Source organism: Astyanax mexicanus, chromosome 3, assembly GCF_023375975.1.
Source record: "Astyanax mexicanus isolate ESR-SI-001 chromosome 3, AstMex3_surface, whole genome shotgun sequence".
Lineage (NCBI taxonomy): Eukaryota > Metazoa > Chordata > Actinopteri > Characiformes > Acestrorhamphidae > Astyanax > Astyanax mexicanus.
In genome coordinates, this window is record NC_064410.1 from 29,261,302 (window position 1) to 29,274,287 (window position 12,986).

At 35.3% G+C, this 12,986-nt stretch overlaps 1 protein-coding gene across 1 annotated transcript in view; it reads right to left on the reverse strand.

The window, feature by feature from the left end:
- The window catches only part of si:dkey-14o18.2 (neuronal pentraxin-1), a 28,713-nt gene extending 15,727 nt beyond the window's left edge, over nucleotides 1-12,986 (reverse strand). Inside the window, exons 1-2 of the mRNA XM_049476298.1 lie at nucleotides 12,878-12,986; nucleotides 2,056-3,214 (exon numbers count right to left, since the gene is read on the reverse strand). Of these exons, the coding sequence (XP_049332255.1) occupies nucleotides 2,056-2,802 (747 nt within the window). The 5' untranslated portion in view covers nucleotides 2,803-3,214; nucleotides 12,878-12,986. The remainder of the gene's footprint in view (nucleotides 1-2,055; nucleotides 3,215-12,877) is intronic.

Consider the following 12,986-nt stretch of genomic DNA (forward strand, 5'->3'; position numbering starts at 1 on the left):
GCAAGGCAAGGTTGCCTAAGAGACAAGGTGAATATATTCAGTGATCTTTTGCTGGCACCGGATGCTATCACAGTATGTGCTGCAGAGCTAGAACACTGTGCCTACTGCACGTCTCAGGTTTACATTAAGGAATATGTCCTTTTTGCATTAATAGATTTAGAAAGTAAAATCACAACTCTGTTTCCACTAAAGCTTCTATATAATATTTGGTATGCTATGATTATTTTCAGGCACACTGTAATTTTAACCTTGAGTTAATTAGACTTAAAACTTTAAAATCATATCAATTGCTTTGCGCAATAACTTTATTTAGTATTCTGTATGATTTCTAAAAATGTAAATAATAGATTTTTAATATATATTCCTTAGATGGGGGGAAGAAAATGCTACAGTGTAAACAGTGTAGCTCACGGCCAACACAGAGCTAGCAGCCCAGAAAATCATGCTTGTTCTTACAGCCTACAACATACAGGCCAGGTAATTAATATGATGTAATTTATGATGTACAAGTTTACCTAAGGTTGCTTTGGGGTAATGACTACACACTGATGGTGAGTGTCACTGGAGGGACACTGGGGGACACAATCAGTAATCAAATAGATTGTGCAAAAAGTCAATAGAAAAGAAGCACTCAATGGCAATAGAAAAAAGTTGATTCAATTGGCCCGTTAGAATGTGACCACAAATTGTCACCTAAATCAAAATAGTTTAGTAATATTCGCAAGTATGAAAATTACGTAATATATATATATATATATATATATATATATATATATATATATATATATATATATATATATATATATATTTACCACTAATTGTGGGTCCAAATGACAATTGACCATAAAAACAGGGGTCCACATTAGACTGGTGTGTCTGCACATCTTTTTAATCCTTTGTGTTGATTGACTGACTGAACAGTGGAATCAGGTTTTGCTGCTGGTGGTTTTAAATGAAAACCTGCAGCCACACCAGCGCACTGTTCACAGTTTTTAAAGGCTTCCAGATGAATGCTATATATGTTTTAAATACAGAGTTGGTTACATCTTAAATTCAGTGTTTTTTCATTATTTAAAATGGTCTGTATTGTATATTAATGCTGTAAACAAAAAATGGTGTTAAACAAACCAGAATATGTTTTATATGTTTGATTCTTTAAAGTAGCACCTACTGCTTAGATGACAGCTTTGCACATCTCAGCATTTCTTAGTCAGCTTTTTGAGGTAGGGTAATCTGGAATGATTTCAAAACTTGCAAGAGTTAATTACTTGAATTTCTTGTTCTCTTAATGTGTTTGAAAGCATCAGTTGTAAAGTTGTGTAGAGGTAGCATTGGCATACAGTGATTATTGTTCTAATCCATATTATAGCAAGAACTATTCAACTAAGCAGATACAAGAATTACTTTAAGAAATGAAGGTCAGTCAAATTTAAAGACCTTTGAAAGTTTTATGATGAAACTGGCACTCATCAGGACTGCCCCAGAAAAGGAGTAATAGTTTCTATCCTCAGAAACCACAAGTTACCAGCACCCCAGATAAGAGCCACCCAAATGCTTCACAGAGTATTTTGATTTGTTTAACACTTACGTTTACTACATGATGAGTAGTACATTACTGCATGAATAACCTTTCAGAAAATGCTTTCCCATTCTTCAAGTATGGACTAGAAACCTACTTGTTTAGCTTTCCTTAGATAATGTCTGCAGATCTAGGAGTTTATGGACGAGGAGAACTTAGATGCTGTTGCTGTTGCAATTTTTAAATTGCATTTTAAATTCTACTTGACTCCAATTGCTGTTGCTATTGCTAGTATTAGCTGTATTATTATCAGAACACCTGAAGGACTTACATAATAGTCTTCAATATCTTTATCAATTGTTTTACTTATATACTGACCAGAGGAGGATGGGTCCCCGCATGCGTCTCCCTCTTTTTGAGCCTTGGTTCCTTCCAATATTTCATCCTCTTTCAGCTTTGAGGAAGAAGTTGTCTGGGGTTTCTATGTTCTAAGCACTATATAAATGAATTTGTTGTGACCTTTCTGAGCCTCTTACCTGTAAATTCTCCAGTCTCTCTTTAAGAGTCTGCAATGTCTTGCCTGCCTGTTCAGGAGAGAAGCCCTGTTTGCCCAGATATGGTGACTTCCCTCTATGATGGTCATTGCGGTGGCCGTTGAGAGGATAATGAGGGTCAGAATGATGGTCACTGTCAAAGTGATGGGGGGAGTGGTGGGAGCCGTGGTGTGATGTGCCGTGGTGGTCATCGTGGTGACCGCCTGCACCCCTCCCAAAGCCCTCACAGAGTGTCAGTTTTGCCGTCAGCTCTCGTATAGTTTCCCGCTGGTCCAGAATGGTCTCCTTCTGACGCACTAGACTTTCCCTCAGGTGAAGAATGGTAGCCTTTGCCTCGTCTGACATGCCTCGGCGGCTACCACTGCTGTTGGGCAAGCCGCCAGTGTACTGTCCATTACCGTGTCCATTGGTGTGACCATTGGCATGTCCATTGGTGTGACCATTGGCATGTCCATTGCTGGGAGGCCCATGGGCAACACTGCCAGGGGGAAAGCAGCTGGGGTCAACGTCGGCAGGAATGGGGGTACAAACTAGCTTGGGCTGAGCTCCCCAATCGTATTCTAATCCTGGCACACTGGTAAGACCCAAAGAGGGCATCACTGAGAGGAGGAGAAGCGGGACGAGGGGGAGAGGTAGAGGGCAAAGTCCTCGGAGGATTCCACCCATGTGCATATTTTCTGAGAAAGGCAGCAGCAAAGGCAAAACGGCTCTGGTTGTATCCGTAGCCATCGTGAATCACAGTCTCATTTATGCAGCTGAGGTTTGCTTGTTCTTTATCGCTGGCCTAGTGTGAGCCAAGTAAAAAGGTCATGGAGGAACAGCAAGTAGATGAAGAGATCCATTACATCACACTTTATCTATCCACAGTACATCCTTTAAGGTGACAACTGCAGTCAGCTGCTATTTCCACTATTCAGTTATTCAGTTCCTCATAATTCTTTCAAATACACTACCATAAAGTTCCAGTGTCCCACATCACAATCCGGTACTGGGACTGATTGGACAGAGCAGTGGAAGGTGTGGATTACTTTCTTCCTCCACACCTAAGGTCAACAGTCATTTGGCACTGCAGATCTCCTGTGTTTGGCAACCACAGTAATCCTTCCGGATTCTGCCAATCCTCAAGGCCAACAGCAGTCTCCTTAGATAACAGAAAAGAAAAGGCAATTAGACATGTTTTCTGCAGAAATTGTGAGCAGTGCTGCTGTGATTTAGGTGTTGGTTTGGTCAATTTGTTGTTGTAGTCCAAAATAGGGATGCAAATTATCGATTAATTCGTTAATCATTAGTTGATTGATCTTATCGATCGACTTTCGATTAATTGATAAGCGGCGTTTTTACCTGAATTTTAGTGTTTCAATAGGGCCTTTAAAAATACCAGCTAAATAGTTAAAACACTGAGCTCAAAAAGTATATATTATATTATGATAATTATATTGTATTATATTATATTATATATTCCTCAAGTAATTATGCATTAGGAAAAGAAAGCAGACTTTTTATGGTATAAGAAAATACATTCTTTAATTTAAAAAGAGAAATAAATTAAGGACTGGCTCAGTTTTTGCGTTTTTGTACCATTAGACATATTAAAAAAAAAAAAAAAAGAATAGAAGAAATTAAATAGAGAGCCAAACAGATTATTATTGAGCCTATAGATTATGAAGAAACTGCATCTAGGCTATTAATTAGGAAATCCTCAACAATCCTCAATGCAATGAGATCCTGAAACCCTGTACCGTCAACTGTCTTGATTGGCATCAAATCTCTCTTGATCATGCTGCATATCTTCTCTGTAATGTCCTCCGCCCTTCTCTCATCACACGCTCGCGCTCTCAGTGAAACTGTGACGGCGTTCAAATGATAACTGAGTGAGCTAGTGGAACTGTTGTATTTCAATACCGCATTACACAGAGAACATTTGACTTCTTTGCCTAAATTAACAATGTTGAAATGGTCCCACACCGCACTTATTTTCGCCCGCTTCATTTTGTTTTCAACCCTGGTCTCTCGCGAGTCGTGTTCACCTCTCGTTCTCACGCTCTGTTCAAGTTACTACAGTAGCGCCCTCTAGCGATTAATCGCGAGTAATACATTTTGTTCGAGCAACCTCTTGATCGACAATTAATCTAAAGTCGATTAATCATTTGCATCCCTAGTCCAAAACCTAAAACATTTGCCCATCGGCATGTCTACATCTTTTTAAGAGCTGCTCTATCACCCCTAAATTGAGTCCCAGTACCCCTAAAAACAACAAAGTTTTGTTTTAGCTTAAAATAAATGTGTAACTCAAATGAATAATAATTAAATTATTATTTTGTGAATAATAGTGTGCCTGACATGATGCAATATCCCAACGCTCCAGAATTTTGTTGATAGCTGTTGTTGTTTTTTTTTGTTGCTAAATATCAAAGTTCAAACACATTTGGCTAAATGTTGAAGTCCAAACACATTTAACTAAATGGTGGAATGCAAATCCTAAAATGTGGGGTGCAACAACTTTTGTCCAAAAGACAACAGGCATAACATAAAACGAAACTGTTAATTTTGTGCTAAATTTGATGTTTGTAGCTTGAAACACAGCACCAATAGAGAAGTTTAAAATAATTGCCAATGCTTACTGTACGAAAACTGCTGCACTTATCCAAAAGCTATACATACTGAAAGTGGACTATTTCAAATCAGGATATTGGATAGAAGTCAATATCTCAAAAACTGCAGCCCCTAAGTATTAATTTTCCTGAACAAAAATGTGTGGAGTAGTAATAATATTAATAAAAATAGTAAAAGAACAACAATAGTGTGATCACACATTGCAATCACGCTAATTTATTCTTCCCCTAATAAACGATTGATTGATTTTATCAGACATGTTGATACCCTCAACATTCATGTCAAAAGAAACCAAACAGTGTCTTGAACTAATGGCACAGCGTAGAGTAAACAGTACATCAAGCTTACAAAACCGTTGAGCAGTTTTTCTTGGAGGGGACCGCAGCTGGATCATAAACAACTCACTTCCAATTATCGAGTCAATCACTCACCAGGGCTGAATCTCACTGAGCCAGCTATGAGCCCCTGAGTTGAATGACGCTAACAGCTGAAACCTCCCTGAAAACTGTAATCAGATTACTGCTCTTCCAACTTGATACAAATGATGAAGGATGGTCTTCAGTGTAATGGAGGTAGGCAAAGCCTGTAGCAAGTAACTAAGTGAATAATGGAGGAGAACAGGGAGAATGACAGGCTGCTGCAAAACGTAATTCATCCCTGTTGTTGTCATTATTTTTCAGAAAAAAACTTCAAATTTCAAGATAAGTAAACAAGGATACAAAACTTAATCTCCATCAGATCTTCTGTAATACAGATTATACTATTAGGTACAGAACTGTATGGATTAAGCCCCTTAAAACATTGTAATAATTAATGTCACCCACATATAAATCTCTTAGTTAACTTATGAGTTTTATTAAATATTAAATATTAAATAGTAATAGTGAATTATTAAATAGATTTATTAAATATGTTTGACCAGGGAACTCTGCACCAAACTTCAAATCATATTCCTGCTAAAAAATATTATAGTTAACTAGTATCATTATAAATCTAATTAACATGATCCATTAGTTACTCAAGACGCCCAGCTATCAGAGAACTTTATAAGAATGTTTAGGAAAGTTTTGTAAAGGTTAGTCTGTAACGTTACAGAAAAAAATTTCCAGGATTGTTCTAGAAACGTGTAACATAATAATGGTTTGCATCACAAAATGATTAGAACATTTCTCACATATCATTCCCAGCTAGACAAATACTAACATTAAGGAAATGTTAAAAGTTAAATTTTTCAAAACAAAAAATTTTAACATTGGCATTGATAGTGACATTGCAGCAACGTTACCACAACGTTTAAAAATGTTGACTAAAAACGTTCTATGACCATCCACAAAACTTGACAGTATAACATTCTTCAAATATTATTTGTTCAAATGTTCAGAAAACATTCTACTAGCCAAAAATTGTGCTGGTGACAAGTGGCTCCTTAGTTTACAGAGAGAAATGCAGAGAAATGCTAAACTAGTGCTAACACATCTTAGACCTTCACCAGTTATGCCATCATCTCAGCTTTATTTATACATGGCAAAATCTTAATATACTGTATTTGCTTTAAAAATCATTTGAATGACTACCATATTTTTCGCACTGTAAGACGCATTTAATTTTCCAAAAAATCGTCATACATAATCTGGTGTGCATTATGTATGAAAATAGACCAGAAAATAGACGTTCATTGATAGTGCGCCTTATAGTGCAAAAAATATGGTATATCATTCAAAGACGTGGGTGTGATTAAGGGGGCTGTGGTGTGTATTTATGGAGAAGTAGCATGTGTTAGCAGTGTTAGCCTATGAGCTCTTGTTACGATTGTTCAGAAGCATTTGTAGATAACAGACATGTTTTGACTGATAATTGAACTGTGAATACAAAAAATTATTGTGTTACTACTGAATGACTACTGTTAAGAAGTAATGGAACTGTTCATTAATCTGAACTGTTAGTTTAAAGCAAGTGCTAGCTGCTCAGCATTTTGGAGCTCAAAGAAGCTTTTTTTAATAATATGTTTGCAATATATTGTAAATATATTTGTGTTCCAAAAAAGTACATTTTAACTGGAAGTCAGATTTCCTAAGATTAGAGAGGCTCACCAACAATGAGTTCAGAATCCAAGATGGCCGCACCACACATCAACAGTAGTAAAAGTGGTAGTATTATACAGTTTATTAACACTTAAATCTATTAGTATCTCAATGAATCAATCAAACACACAGTATGCTGTCCTATAATGTCTATCTAAGGACCTGTTTCCATAGTGTTTGGATGTACAAAACAATGCAAAATCCCTATGAACTGATATTGAAAACAATGCTAACCCTGAGACAGTTCTAATAACATTAACTCTCTATGGCTTAGTGTTGCCCTCAGGCAACAAACCAAATGTTTGTTTATTACACCATATCATACCATATTGTTTTATATATTTATTTGTTTATTGATTTGTTTATCCATTAAAATGAGACATACAAGTGGCTCATAAAGAAAAATATGTTAAAAAAGTATATTTGGCTGTTTATATACTTACTGTATTATTGTTGTACACTTACTAAAGCAAGGGTTTTTCATTCGCTTCACTGCCTTTGAACATCATTATGCAGATAGACCACTCCTACATGTTTTAGCTGCTTTCTTGCTCTAAAACATCTGATTCAAACTATCATTTTTTTATTATCAAACATGAAAATAAAACCTTTATATATGCATAGAGACTCCCGACTTTCCTCCTGAAAAATATAATTTATGCCATAGAGTGTAAACTTGGAACAGTGCTAATAGCATTATTCACGGACACACTGTATAAAGTGGGACATATTTTAAATTGTAAACTCCTGAATCTTTAGCTAACTGTTTCTTTTTTTTTTTATATATATATCTTTAACTGCAACACTGATGACTCTATTAATGTGATATAATTCCCAGTTACAACATCTGAGGGTATGCATCCTCGTAGTTCCCCATAATAATATAGTATAGCATGATTAATGATAAATACAGAAATTAATGAATGAAGTCAAGAACTTTCAAAAATCAGTTCTACAACTGATGAAACAAATTCTGAATTTCTGAAGTGACTGAAGTGATTTCCTTCAGTGTTTATTATTAGTAGAGTCCTACTCAGTACAGGGTCTCATGTACGACACCGTGAACCTAGAGGGTTCCTCTTCCTAAGGATCTACCACGTCATAGTGTTCTGTTCATAGACCTGAACTGTCTACGTCCCAAGGTTGACTGGCTAATAGGATCTGGAGGGGATTATTGGTCATGGCGGATTGGCTTTGCACGCCACCAGTAGGCTGCAGGTTTGTTGTGATCACACGTGTTGATGAGACTGGGTGGCAGTCTTTCCCTGCAAGCCAATTCAGATCCACTTCTCAAGCATGTGGCCCAAAGTCTCATAAGAGGCTTGCTCCTCCCCGCTGCCATGTTTTTCTCACGCTGTATTGCACACCAGGCACACCAGGTGACCAGACTGCCCGCTTGTCCCTCTCATGCGACCACATGTGCCCACATTCATGACTGGGCTTAAGTGTTGTTATTTGCTTTTACTCCACAAAAGATCTCACACCCATATCTATCTCCCTATATACATCTATCTATGTTTATCTGTAAAGCTCCAGCTATCTCTATCTATATATCTCTACAGTGGGGTTAAAAGGTATTTGCCCTCTACACATTTCTTTTGTTTTTGCTTTTTTGTCATACTTACATTTTTTTAGATTATCAAACAAACTCTAATATCAGACAGAGATAACCTTAGTAAATATAAAAAGCACTTTTTAAATTATATTTTATTTATTAAACAACAAAAAAAAACTATCCAAACCAATCTAGCCCTGTGTGAAAAAGTGTTTGCTTCCTAAAACTAATAACAACTGCAATCAAGCTTTACTAATAACTGGCAATAAGTCTTTCACATCTCTTCTTTACAGAATTGTTTTAATTCATTGGAGCATGAACATCATGTTTACAATCATGCCACAGGATCTCAAACAGACTTTGATTAGACCACGCCAAAAACCTTAATTTTCTTTTTTTAAATCATTCAGAGGACTTTTTTGTGTGCTTTGGATCATTGTTCTGTTGCAGAACCCAAGTACCCCTGAGCTTGAGGTCACAAACAGATGACCAGACATTCTCCTTTAAGATTGTCTTGTAAACAGCAGAATTCCTGGTTCTTTTTACAGAAAGTTGTCCAGACCCTGAAGCAGCAAAGCAGGCCCAGAACATCACACACTGCTTCAAGTTGTCAGACAGGTTCTATTTAAATAATTTCTTGATTCTACAGGTCTGGCTGTAATCCGGCCGGGTTGTGGTTAGGAAAATGGAACTCAGCTTTTAAGAAAGTGTGATTAATCACAGTTAATTAATGGGGGGAAACACTTTTCCACACAGGGCTAAATTGATTTGGATAGTTTTTTCCCTTAATAAATGAAATCATTATTTCTATCTTTCACTGTCTATCTCTGTCAAATTTTTTTTACAGTAATTAGCAAAAAACGGCTATTGTGTGTAAATTTACTGTTAATGTTACTACTTTTTAACGAAAGCATACTTTTTATTTTCTTGTTTGTTTGTTTGTTATAATTGGCAGCTGCACAATCTGCATTTTTTGGCTAATTACATGATACTGTGCAATGTTGTGTCATATTTTAATAGGATTTTTAAGAAAAGCAAAATGCTGTTAAATATTTTTTTACAGTGTACAAAAGTAGGACATTTTTATTAAGAACCGTTTAGCCATGCAAATAAACAGTTATAAATAGTTCTTTGTGAGCACTTTTTTTATAGTACCAGCTGCAACAAATAATTATTATCTGTTTATAATCATACCATTCTTGCAACAACTTTGCATGATCTCATAAAGTTCTAAGGTTACAGGGTGGTGTGGCTCAGCATAACAGCAGAAAATGTATTGAGTGAATTAGTGAAGCCCTTTGCTTACTAAATTTCCTTTGGGATAAATAAAGTATCTATCTATCTATCTATCTATCTATCTATCTATCTATCTGTCTGTCTGTCTGTCTGTCTGTCTGTCTGTCTGTCTGTCTGTCTGTCTGTCTGTCTGTCTGTCTGTCTGTCTGTCTGTCTATCTATCTATCTATCTATCTATCTATCTATCTAGTGATTGTGCTGTCAAAATAAACTAAACTGAAATATTAAGACATTGTTTTACTTTCTAAATTTAAATTATGATTAATTCAACAACATACTAAACATTTAGCAAACTTTATGTCCAGGATACAGGCTGCAAAAACACCCTGAACTCAACAGGAAGCATGAGTGTTCTGCTGATATTTGTGTGCCCAGTTGACCTCGCCTTACCGAGTCTATCACCTAATGTGCCGTGTCATCATGAGGGCACGAGAGATTATTAAAGTTGTTGGCAGGTTCAAAAACTTATGTTTGAAATTATTCTTTCAAATGTTAAGAAGTTTAAACACTGTACTGACTATAAAGGATTTATGATGAAACCTATGCTCAGTGAATTCTCCCTGTTTAACCCTTCTGCTGTCCTCAAATTTAGCCTTACACCAGTTATTCTCTGTGTCAATACGATCCCAGCAATTTATACCTCCAGATAATTATTATAATTCAAGATAATTTAAGATGTTAGCAAAGTTTTCTCGCCAGTTCCTTTGTGTTTATTGAACAAATTACCAGCGGTCCTGGCATTATTATAAGTGTTTTATTAGTATTATATAAGTATTATAAGTCTTGTGTTGTTTAGTTAGAGCCTAAAGTGAAGGGACATTTAAAAAAAGATCATAAAACTGAATGTCATAGTGACCTCAAATATTGATATATCTTGTTTTATGCATATAAAACAACCTTATTTAAACAGACAAAGTGTTTTAATCAAATTAAGAAAAGACAATAAAAATGAATTACAACATTCATGTCAACCATTTTTTTTTAGAGATTTTAGACACTGAATGGGGTCAAGTTGACCCCAAATATAATATGAGTGTTAGGAACTATAGGTATTCCAAACTGTAAAAAAAATATAAAATAAGAGGCCACTTTAATTTCTGGATTAGTTTCTCTGATTTTGCTATTTATAGGAATATGTTTGAGTAAAATAAACATTGTGGTTTTATTCTATAAACCACTGACAACATTTAAACTTAGAAATACAAATATTGTTATTTAGAGCATTTATTCACAGAAAATAAGAAATGGTCAAAATAATGAAAAAGGTACAGTGCTTTAATCTTGCATCTTGGCATGTTCTCCTTCACCAGTCTTACACACTGCTTTTGGATAACATTATGCTACTGCTGGTGCAAAAATTCAAGCAGCTCAGCTTGGTTTGATGGCTTGTGATCATCCATCTTCCTCTTGATTATATTCCAGAGGTTTTAAACTTATCATTTTTAAGTGGTCTCTTATTTTTTTTCCAGAACTGTCTATATATGTACACACAGATAGATAGATAGATAGATAGATAGATAGATAGATAGATAGACAGACAGACAGACAGACAGACAGACAGATAGCACAGTAAATTTACCAGTGTTAAATCAACACTTTTAGTGTTAAATTAACACTGTTAGTGTTATAAATGAACACTGAGAGTGTTGATTTAACACTAATAGTGTTGATTTAACACTGGTGAATTTACTGTGATAGATAGATAGATAGATAGATAGATAGATAGATAGATAGATAGATAGATAGATAGATAGATAGATAGATAGATAGATAGATAGATAGATAGATAGATAGATCGTTCTAATGTATTGTTGCTCTTAGCTTTTTAAAGCTAAAGTTGGGGTCAAAAAAACTATTTTATACTATAGTACAATGATCATCCATTACATTCAAACCACCTGCCTAATATCCTGTAGATATATCCTTGATGCTTTCACTCCACAAGACATGACTAGCATTCACTTTTTCAGCTATTTGTGTAACAGTGACTATTCTGTGGGATCAGACCTGATGGGATTGCTTTTACTTCACATAAGCAATCGTGGGCTTTGTGCACCTTTTGAGCCTATTTACTACTTTGGCTCATTTTTATTAGGTATGACTGCAAATTATTTAATAAGCCTATATTACTATCACTATTTGATCCTACTCAAAGTTCATTATATTGAATCACTACATTTACCAAATTATTCCTGCTTCTAACCTTTACATTACAACATTAGAACTGACCGTTATTTGCTGCCTAATATATCCCACCATCTCAAATGCCACTGCAACATTATAATGAATGTTATGATTTAGTATACTTATGTAAACATATGGACATACACATTTTTTTTCTTAACAGTAGAAGAAGCCTACTGACTACTAAGCGTGTCTGTGTCATACGCAACATATCTTACCTATATATCTGAGCGTTTTTTCTAAACTTTCTTAGAATTAGTTTAATCTTTCACATTTTTAAAATGTTTTTAAACGTTGCTGTAACATTATGTTACTATCATTTTTTGTTTTGAGAATGTTGCTTTTAACATTTCCATAATGTTAAATGTTATAATAATATTTGACTAACTAGGAATGTTATGTAAGAAACACACATTTTTAGAATGTTTCCGAACCAAATTTCTATAACAATACACGTAAACATTTCTGGAACCTTTTTAATATGTCGCTAAACATATATAACGTTATATTGTTAAATGGAACTACAGAAGTGCCACTGATACAAGATAATCAATGTTGTTCACTGCACTTCACACCACTGGTGCTAATGTAAAGGCTGTTCAGTGCACACTTATGGTCATTCACTATTGGTAATTTTCACAACAGAAGCCCATTTCTACCATAAATAAATGTAAGTCTATCTTTGTTATGAGCAATATTGAAACTATCTACGGACAATTGCACTGTATACCAACAGCCAATTTTTTACGAGTACATCAATGAAAAACTGCAAGTTTGCAATAGAATTAAAAGAAAGTCAAAAATTCCTTAAAACAAAGTGTTGTTTATGTAACTACACTGAACAGTTTCCACCGCTAAGTATCATTTCCGCACAGTAAGGCTGATTAACTACTTGTTGCATTAGCAAAGTACCAGCAACACACACACAAAGACACACACACAAAGCCAACAGAATGCAAATTAAAAACTCAAATACAGCTCAAATACACAGAGCTGATACCTTCCTAAACATCCTCAGTTTGCTCTATTAGCAATAAGAATGAAATTAAAGAGGAATAAGAATAAGTTTCCTTACCTGCTGTCAAGCCATGGAGTCGCAAGCTGGCTAGTCCATCTCAAACGCACTGATAAGATTGAAAGGGATTTGCTTGAGGGGGGATAATTTTAACTCTGTCCTCCTTTCC